Genomic DNA, 10,926 nt, shown 5'->3' with positions numbered 1-10,926 from the left:
GGAAAGCCCTGACTCAATTTGAGTTTCCCCTAAAAGGATAAAAGGGTCCTGAAAGTGGAGAAGCGCAAATGGGAGGCGAGTATAAAACACACGTCTAGTTCTGATAAGGCATCAGCGATTTGGGAAGACTAGCATATAGGGGCGTCGTCAGAAAATGTGTTACCATTCTTGGATGACGACATATACGGGCAATGTTTCTTACAACTGTGATCTTAGCTTTAATAGCCACATTAATATAATATAATAAGAGATGTAGGAAGTTGCAGTGATAGTTCTACTATGATGAAAATATGATCATGATATAATGTATGTTTAGCAGACTTTTATAAAAGTTTCTTAGAGAAACTGTACAGTTAAATCAACTGAAAGCTGAAACAAGAGCCTATTGAAAATGTCTTATAACTGATAATTTGATTTTAATGACAGTTCAAATTTGGGAGAAATATTATGTTGTCTTCTGAGCCGTCTTAACCATTTGGTTTGACAGAAAAATGTACACAGACATAAACAGGGTCATTCAGAGCAGGAATCCAATAGGAAATTCTATGTAACCGATGGAAAGGTTTTTATTTCACAGATTAACTTTTAATAATATTTTAACTTTGGTGTACTGACTTAAGTTTGATTAAAACTAAATTTCATGTGTAATAAATGCTGATTTTAATCTATAGATCAAAATATTATGATGATGTGATATTATTATTGATATTATGGTCCTTTTTTTGTCCAATCCGAGCACTTTCAAACAGCCGCACTATCGGTTCAGCAGACACAGATAGTCACTGCTTCACCAACGCTCTCAGCATTTGGACTTTAGACATTTTCACAACACAACAAAGAGATTCTCCTAACTGTTCTGAGACTGGTTGGTTGTTTTTTTCTCTGGTATGAGTTATCAAGTGTTTATTGAGTTGCTTTGCCACACAAATTCATTATTACAAACAGAGCAGGTGAAAGGATTATGTCCTGTGTAAATTCTCATGTTTCTTCAGATTTTTCTTCATTGTAAATCCTTTATTGCAAAGAGAGCAGGTAAAAGGTCTCTCTCCAGTGTGTATTATCATATGTGTCTTCAATGTTGTTGCCTCTGTGAATGCTTTGGTACAAACTGAGCAGCTGAAAGGTTTCTCTCCTGTGTGAATTCTCATATGCTTCTTCAAATATGACTTCATTGGAAATCCTTTATTGCAAACAGAGCAGCTGAACGGTTTCTCTCCTGTGTGGCTTCTCATATGTGTCTTCAGATGTGCTGCATGCGTGAATCCTTTACTGCAAACAGGGCAGCTGAAAGGATACTCTCCTGTGTGGATGCTCATATGTTCCTTCAGAGTTTGCTTTATTCTAAATCCTTTACTGCAAACAGAACAGTTGAAAGGTTTTTCCTCTGTATGGCTTCTCATGTGTACCGTTAAATTTCCTCTGTCTACAAAAGATCTCTCACAGACTGAGCAGGCGAACAGTTTCTCTCCTGTGTGGATTTTCATATGTTTGTTCAGAGTTTTCTTCATTGTAAATCCTTTACTGCAAACAGAACAGGTGAATGGTTTTTCTCCAGTGTGGCTTCTTAGGTGTACAGTTAAATGTCCTCTCTCTACAAAAGATCTCTCACAGACTGAGCAGGCGAATGGCTTCTTTCCTGTGTGGATGCTCATATGCTTCTTCAGATTTGAATTTGTTGTAAATTCTTTATTGCAAACAGAGCAGCTGAAAGGTTTCTCTCCTGTGTGGCTTCTCATGTGTGCCCTTAAGTTTCCGCTCTCTAAAAAAGATCTCGCACAGACAGAGCAGGTGAATGGTTTCTCTCCTGTGTGGATTCCCTTATGTATCTTCAGATGTGTCGCCCGCGTGAATCCTTTATTACAAACTGAGCAGCTGTAAGGTCTCTCTCCTGTGTGGATTCGCATGTGTCTCTTCAGAAGTGTCTTCGTGCTAAATATTTTCCCACACTCAGAACAGCTAAATGATTTCTCACCAGCAAGACATTTCTGGTCATTGACAGGGACATCATCATTTTCTAGAGAGTTTGAACCTGACTGAGGTTCTCTGGTCTCCTTCCAATCATCACTGTCATCAGTCTCAGGTTCAGAAGAGTCTCCAGTCTTGTCATCAGTATCAGGTTGTGGATGTCTATCTGGATCTGAGATCCTGGCTGGTTCTGGTCCTCCGCAGTCCTCATCATCAGATTCTGTTTCCATCTGTTTAGTTTCTCTGGACTGAGGTTTCTCTTCATTATCTTCTTCACTCTTCACGGAGACTGGATTGAATGGGATCTTGATATCAGCCTCCTCCAGTCCCTGAAGCTGCTCTCTCTCCTGACTGACCAAGAGTTCGCCCTCTTCCTCTTTAATTTGTGGGGGCTCTGGGTCCTCCTTATCCAGACTGGAGCTCCACTCCTGCTGCTCAGTGGGAACCTCTTCTTTAACCACCAACAGCTGCTGGATGTCTGCAGGACAGAATGAAACAATACTTAGTGCAAACATCAGATAAATATATATATAAAATTTAACAGACACATCACTACAGAAACAACAACGCAGTTGCAGCTGCAGGAAGGGCAGTTAAAAAAAAAATCAGCCTTGAATCTGATAACATACATGCTCAAAATATGTAACTTTTAATCTTAGGCCATTTAATTCATTCTTTGCTTTGTTTTCTTCATATTGCTTCATATTGCTCTTACAGCTTTCTTGCAATTCTGTGCTGACATACATGCTTTTCTTCTAAGATAAATTATGAGCAGCGGATCCTGGATACCTATAAATCACTGGGACTATACACTTTTTGTGGATAGCAGACTACTGCCATAATTAAATTATTTTGCGACCTTAGTCCTGCTCAACCTTGGCCTACCCATAGCAAAAGCCTGCAGTGAGACGGAGCCAAAGCTAATTAACAGCAAGATGCCTCCCTTTTCTGAAGAAGACTACCAAAGACTTCTCCAGAAGATTGCAGTACTGGAAACCAAAATCCACAGGTTAGAAGTGAATGACAAAGTGGGAATGATACAAGTTTACCATGTCTCCCCAAAACAGTGGACAAGAAAATGCTATGCATGCTAGTTAGCACTACGAAGAAACAGACTGTGTACAAGGTAATGAATCCAGAAGTTCTCGTTGGAACTCTCTTGGTACGAAGCGAAGAGTACAAAGAGTAAATCATCTCCCTGGGGAAAGCGTGGGAGACTAACAGCAATCAGATTTGTGATGCAACCGGCTGGTCTGCTTGACCATCCCGGCATAGCCCCTCATCAACCCCTGCTCCTAGCAGGACAGAGCCCCGGACAGCTGCCAAAAGGGAGGAATAACAACAAACCTCCCCAACAACGTGTACAACTGGAGAACAGATTTGCTCAACTGCTGCAGGATCCTGGATCCCCATCTGATGACCTCAATCATTTTTCATCTGCTCACAATGAGGTGAGAGCAAAAAGAAACTCAGAAAGACCACAGAGAAAGCTAATGCCAGGGCCTGAAACTCTGATTGTGGGTGACTCTACCTTGAAAGATATGAGAAACGTTGGCAGTAAGAACACCAAAGTTCTTTGTTTTACTAAGGACATGGTATCTGACATGAATGGAAAAAATCATGGCTATCATGAAGGAGCATCAAACGGTGAAACGCATTATACTGCACATAGGGTCAAATGATGTAGTGAAACAGCAGTCTGAAGTACTGAAGCAAGGCTTTATTGATCTGATAAACACAGTCAGCTGTCTGAACATTGAAGTGTCCATCAGTGGGCCTCTGCCACCCCTCTGCCAATGACACGAAACAGGAGGAATCAAAACATAACAAAACCAAAACAAAGCCTCAGCATGAAGAGAGCTTTGAGCATGATCAGCGAGGAAAACCCCCCCCAAAGAAAATATCCTACCTTAATGATAGACCAGCCTACGCCCCCACCCGAAAACCATTCAGCTCCCCCTTATCTACACCCTTCCTGTCCCCGCCCTCCCCTCTCTTGAAATTGAAATTCACTGATCACATGAAACGGCTGTTTTGATCAAATTCACAGCCCGCCCCGATTCCTAGATTGCGTCCCTCAAATGACTCACTGCATACTCCCCCACTTACCCCTCTCCCGTCACTCGCTCCAAATCCAGTCCTGGCCAAATCACCAAAGACACATCATGCAGCATCCCCACCTCTCAACAGCCTGATAACAGTACAGCACATTCAGTTCAGTGTACAAACTACAGCAAGCTCCAACTAATATATGCTGGGCTCAGACTACAGGACGGACTGTAATCATGGCTTTTTCCAGGAGAAGTCAGGGCCCAAGTCGACAGCTTCCTAAGTTCATGCAGTGATAAGTTATCGAAAAAGGCTAAGCAAAAAAAAACCTAACCCATTCTGCAAATTTATCCAATCTAGCATCCTTCCTCGTCAGTCCCAGCCAATCCTAAAACATGGGGCAGATAATAATGATTAACACACACTACATCTAGCCTTATTAAATATCAGGTCTTCAAATCAATGATTTCATTTTCAAGCACGATCTTGATTGATTATATTTAACTGAAACCTGGTTAAATCAGGATAACAGTGGTGCTGTTCTTATTGAATCAGCTCTTCCCAACTTCAGTTTTAAAAGTGAAGCCAGAGTTCATAAGAAAGGAGGAGGAGTGGCTGTCTTGTTTAATGATTCCCTTCGATGCAAGCAGATATCTTTTGAAAACTTTGTCTCCTTTGAATATGTGGCTCTTAAGTTGAATTCTTCCTCCCGAGTTATGTTTCTAAATGTCTACAGGCCACACACATATTGTGCAACCTCTTTAGAAGAATTTCCTGAACTGCTGTCTATGATCTGTATTTACTTTGACTGTGTAGTTATTGTAGGTGATTTTAACATTCATGTTTTAGAACTTCATGACAGAGGGACTAAAGAACTTTATTCTATCATTAATAACCATGGATATATTCAGCATGTAACAGAGCCCACACACAACAAAGGTCACACTCTGGATTTAGTCATGTCCAAGGTTGTGAGCATTTCTAAGGTTGTTGTGATAGATGTTGCTCTTTCTGATCATTCCTGTGTTTTCTTTGAGAGTGCTGTCTCTGTGCAGAGTGATGTTCAAAGAAAAGTCATCACAAAACGTAATATCACAGAAAACACCTGTGTTACATTTATCAAGGCTTTCTCCTTCACACCAACCCTCCCGTGGGTCCCAGTAAATGAGCTTGTTGATAATTTAAATGTGAAAATTACAAATATTATTGATAGCATTGCACCCACTAAGGTGAAAGTGGCCTCTGACAAAAACAAAGTCTCCATGGAGAAATTCTACGATGGTAAGAATAGAAAAAAAGAAAGTGTCAGAAAGCTGAACGCAGGTGGCGGAAAACAAACCTCCAGGTTCACAATGACGTCTAGAAAGAAAGACTTCATACAACTTCATTCTTAAACTTGAAGCTGAAAAATGTAGGGATAATCCTTCTTCTCAGACATCAACAAAAACAATAATGCACGTGCCTTGTTTTCTACTGTCAACAGGCTAACAAACCCTTCTACGTCAGTAGCCCCTGAACTGCTTTCCATCAGGGCCTGCAATGAATTTGCCTCCTTTTTCAATGGCTTATTAAAAAAAAAAAATAGGCAAAAAGCCAGTGCCTCTACATCATGTGCTGTCCATGTGCCCACCTAAAACCAATTCAAATACCATGGCACAATTTCATGTGATTAACCAAAGGGCCTTGGAGGACATTATACAACATTTGAAATCCTCCTCCTTCTGCCTCGATATTCTCCCCACAGGCCTTTTCAAAGATGTAACAAACTGCATGGCCAGATGCATCAGATCTTCTACAGATTGTAAACACGTCTCTTCTTTCAGGTTTCTTACAAAAGGCCCTAAAAACTGCTGTTTACAAGCCTCTATTAAAAAAAGAACAATTTAGACACTTCACTATGAACAATTATAGACCAATATCAAACCTCCCATGAAGTTGTTTTTAAGCAGCTGACAAACTTCATGTTAAAGAACAGTTGTTCATCTTTTCCACTTAGGTTTTAGACCACACCACAGCACAGAGACGGCTCTTGTTAAGGTCTTCAATGACATCCATTTAAACACGGACAATGGCAAAATTTCAGTCTTAGTATTATTGGATCTTAGTCCTGCATTTGACACAGACGATCACAACATTTTACTAAACCGTCTTGAAAAATGTGTGGGACTTTCTGGCACAGCATAAAAATGGTTTGAATCCTACTAGAAGGACAAGGACTACTTTGTGTCTATAGGTAAATACACATCTGAGCAGGCAAAAACTACATATGGAGTTCCGCAAGGCTCCGTTCTGGGGCCTCTACTGTTTAATATCGACATGCTCCCACTGGCTCAGATCATGAATAACAACATATGTTACCAAAGCTATGCAGATGACACACACATCTACATAACTACATCACCAAGCGACTATAGTCCAATAAAAGCACTGAGCAGATGCATCCAGCAAATCAATGATTGGATGGAGCAGAAATTTCTCCAATTAAACAAATCAAAAAAATGAAATTATTGTTTTTGTAGCCGAGGAACAACTTTCAAGCAAATGGGAACAAACCTGCTCTGTGTAACTGAAGCTGAGGGTTGAAAACAGCGTCCAGTAATTTCTTTTGTCGCTTGTTTTCCTCTTTTGAACGACAAAGTTCCTCATCGTACTCTGCTATCATTCTTTCTAACAGCCCAAATATATTTTCCACAGCTGCAGTTAGTTGCTGCTTCATCAATGCTCTCAGCTGTGAGGACTGAGGTTTCTCTTCATCATCTTCACTCTTCACAGGGACAGAAGTGGATGGGGACTTGGTGATATGATGATCTTGAAGCTGCTCTCCTTCTTGACTGGTCCAGAAGTCCTTCTGGTCCTCTTTAATGTGTTTAATCTCCTGGTCCATACTGGAGCTCCACTCCTGCTGCTGAGGAGGAACCTCTTCCTTAACCACCAACAGCTGCTGGACATCTGCAGGAAACAATGGGACATTATTGACCACTCAAACTAAACTTAAATCAATAATAATGAGAAAAATTAACCATTAATGATGTGCACTCTATTATTAACAGTCTCAAAAATCAAATCAGTAAGACCCAAGGTTTTACATGATGTATCTTCCAGTTGCATTTAGGACAAAGAGCAGAACATTTTGTTTGATAATATATTATCAATATTGGTAAACGTACCATTTAAGCCAACTTTCCACTCTGTAGTGATATTAAAAAGGTTTTACGGGTAAAGTCTAGTTTGTTTGACCAGTGTGAGTGCAACCTTATCGCGCCTAGCTGTGGCACGCTTGCCGGCCACAAACCGTTTGGGAGGGGCGGACTTTTGCACATGTCGAGCACGAGGCCTGCGGCGGTTCTGACTTCATTTTATGTGCGCCTGTTCGGACATAGAAAAATAGAGAAGGACGGACCATGCGCGAACATTTAAAACAATGGCAGCGAAAGGTTCACGTTGGTGTGATGCGGAGGTGGAGTGTTTACTGCAGATTTGGTCAGATGAAAATATTCAAAAACAGTTGGACAAGACGCGGGCACGGGGGGAGAGGGAGGGGGGGAGAAGTACCCTAAAGCACAGGGCGTACGGATGAACAGTGTGAGTGTGCCCATGCTCCTCTTTCAAACCATCTGTCCTCTCTGTCAAGGATGTGGACATTGTTGTCATCAAAGGAGTGGGCTTTCTCCTTGAGATGTAAGTGGACAGCAGAGTCCCGGCCTGAGGAGTTAGCTCTGCTGTGTTGGGCCATGCGTTTATGCAGTGGTTGTTTTGTTTCTCCAATGTAGAGCTCTTTGCATTCCTCGTTGCATTGGACAGCATAAACCAGATTGCTTTTGTGGGTGTGTGGTGTTCTGTCCTTGGCATGTACTAGTCTCTGTCTGAGTGTGTTACTGGGTTTGAAATACACAGGGATGCAGTGTTTGTTGAAGATCCTCCTGAGTTTCTCTGATACCCCAGCCACATACAGAATGACTATGTTGTTTCTCTTGTTTTCATTTTCTTTCCCAACCTCTGGTTTTCTTTCTGGAAGCAGCTGCCGTTTTTACAAAGGTCCATCTGGGGTAGCCACAACTTGTGAGGGCGCCTCTCAGGTGCTTGCATTCTTCCCCTTGAGCCTGTGAGCTAGTGGGTACGTTATCAGCTCTGTGTTGCAGGGTTCTGATAACTCCAAGCTTGTGTTCCAGGGGGTGGTGGGAGACAAAAAGTAGATATTGATCTGTGCGAGTGGGTTTTCTGTATACCTCAATGTGGAGCCTCCTGTCATTCTCCATATGTACGTCACAGTCTAAGAAAGGCAAACTGTTGTCCTTGACTTCTTCTCTGGTGAACTTGATGTTTCTGTCCACTGAGTTTATATGTTCAGTAAACGTTTGCACCTCTTTGGATTTGATTTTAACCCATGTGTCGTGCACATATCTGAACCAATGGCTTGGTGTTACTCCGTTGAAGGAGTTCAAAGCCTTGTCCTGTACCTACTTCATGTATAGATATGCCACAATAGGGGATACTGATGAACCCCTGGCACAGCCGTGTTCAAAAATTACTTTTATTCACGGTGGGCTTAATGTTGACTAGATAGTGATTACTAATACTTCTAGTTTACATGTATTTAGATTATATTAATACTTTCATAAATATTTATTTCATTCATTTCATCTCTTTTTTCAACAGAAGTCACTGTTGAACCCACTACGCTGCATAGGAGGCCCAGTGTTTCAGTAGAGAGTTCCTGTTAAAAAAATGTAATGTAATGTATTTTTTTTATGTAATGTATGTGTGTATGTAAGGATACTGGACTGAAATCAAACCCTGTCGGCTGTGACAAGGACTGGGCCGTATATGTGCTCTACAGATTAATTAACAGGGCACCCATAAGCTTTTGTTTGTTCATTCATTCATTCATCTTCAACCGCTTGTCCCTGTCGGGGATCATTCCGGAGGATCCAAGATGAAATCGGGCGTGGGGCGGGGTACATCCTGGACAGGACAGGACATCGCAGGACACATAGAGACGCACAGAGACAGACAACCATTCACACCTACGGGCAATTTTAGAGTCATCAATTAACCTTACACGCGCATGTCTTTTGGATTGTGGGAGGAAACCGGAGAAAACCAACGCAGACACGGGGAGAACATGCAAACTCCACAAAGAAGGGCCCCATCCGGGATGCGAACCTGGAACCTTAGCAGTGCTAACTTTGTTCATGAATGTCAATATAATACATGTTTTTAAAAACATGTGTTGGTGTTTTGACTAGTTAAAAAGTAATAGCATGTTTACATTTTCTCAATCACTTGGACTTATTTGGAACACACATGGGGTAAAACTGGTGCCAAAGTACCAATTAAGCCAATTTCCCTTCATTCTTTAAATGTATTCATTTTTTATTCTGAAATATACACTTAATAAAACATCTGTTTACACATGTGAGAGAAATGTAGACTTTTCACAAAAAAATACATTTAGTCATGTTAACATTTATGAAAAAAATCCAAAACACTGATTTTGGTGGACTTAACAGGTACACTTACCCTACATTTATGCATGCAAAACAAAAGACACCGATTGGGTGGAATAGACCTTAAACACATGATCTGGGTCAAATTTGATAACTTCATCTGCGGTTGTGTAATCTACTAATTAGTCATCTCTGAGGTTGATCACTGACGTTGTCCCCTCTGCTGACACCCTCAGAATTAAAAAAGGAGGTCACCAGACTTCACTAAACACGGTGGGTCTGAGGTCAGTGTGAACACAGAGAGAAGAGCAACTAAAGAGAACAAACCTGCTCTGTGTAACCGAAGCTGAGGGTCGTAAACAGCGTCCAGTAGTTTCCGTTGTCGCTCGTTTTCCTCTTTTGAACGACAAAGTTCCTCCTCGTACTCTGCTATCGTCCTTTCAAACAGCCCAAATGTCTCTTCAACAGCTGCAGTTAGTCGCTGCTTCACCAACGTTCTCAGCATTTGGACTTTACTCATTTTCACACAATGACACAAATTTTGTCTCAACTCAAACTCCGTCACAAACACTGTTACTTCGTCCTACTGTCACTCTGACTAGCGCCGTGCTGCTAACTTTCAGCTAGCATGCTAAGCAAACTTGGATAGCTACCGGAGTCAGAGGAGGATAAATACAGCTTCTTGTACTGTTGGAGCTCACACAGGCTTTCCAAACACAACAACGTACTAACACACGTTTGTGCTGGACGCCATCTTAGTCAGTGTGTCAGCCGTAGTAAAGGATACACATTCCGGGGCAGATGAGTTGCTGAGCTTCAAAATAAAAGTCCGGAAGTCTCACAGGTACATTCTAGAATGTAAAGCAGAACAGGTGGTGTGAGGACAGTAAAGTTAGACCATAATATAAAGTACAAAAAACGGTTAGAGTGTTTAAGGACGAAACACAAGAGAGGAAGTTGTTTTATCCAGATGAAGGTTTGAGCACACTGGCTTCAAAATAAAAGTCAAGAAGTGTTGCAGAAATGACAGGTCTCTTCAGAAAAACACACAGGATAAAAATAAAAGTTTTTAAAGGATGACATTAAATGTCATTCTGGAACTTCAGGGAAAAAAAGCTACGAAAGTACAGGGAAACATTTCTCAACACAAGTTCCAAACAAGTTGTTTTTTTTCACAGCTTTCAATCACAACCTGGGCCGTCCTCATGAAATCTAGTGCTCAGATCTCATGGAAATGTCATTAAATAACACATTGATGGTAAATCGACTTGCATTTCTCTAGCATCTTTCTAGTCTCCCGACCACTCAGTGCGCCTTACAGTACACGCCACATTCACCCGTTCATACACTGCTGGCAGAGGCTCCCATGTTGAATAGTTTATCTTCTGTGTGGATCATCATGTGTCTCTGCAGACACATCTTTTACCAACCTGAGAGAAACTTGACTTTTTTCTTTTGCTGTAAT

The 10,926-nt window shown here is 41.3% G+C and overlaps 1 protein-coding gene across 1 annotated transcript; it reads right to left on the bottom strand.

The window, feature by feature from the left end:
- Positions 1–959: 959 nt before the first annotated feature.
- Positions 960–10,171, bottom strand: LOC310964929 (uncharacterized protein; the record flags this gene model as incomplete). The annotated part of the gene is made up of 3 exons (XM_083938254.1): positions 9,789–10,171; positions 6,568–6,963; positions 960–2,443 (listed from the first exon to the last, which is right to left on the bottom strand). Exons 1-3 carry the CDS (start codon positions 9,979–9,981, stop codon positions 960–962), a joined length of 2,073 nt encoding a protein of 690 aa, XP_083794380.1. The 5' UTR covers positions 9,982–10,171.
- Between the last annotated feature and the right edge of the window lie 755 nt (positions 10,172–10,926).

Source organism: Echiichthys vipera, assembly GCF_963691815.1.
Source record: "Echiichthys vipera genome assembly, chromosome: 23".
NCBI classification, from domain to species: Eukaryota; Metazoa; Chordata; class Actinopteri; order Perciformes; family Trachinidae; genus Echiichthys; species Echiichthys vipera.
This window is presented reverse-complemented; position numbering and strand designations above follow the sequence as displayed.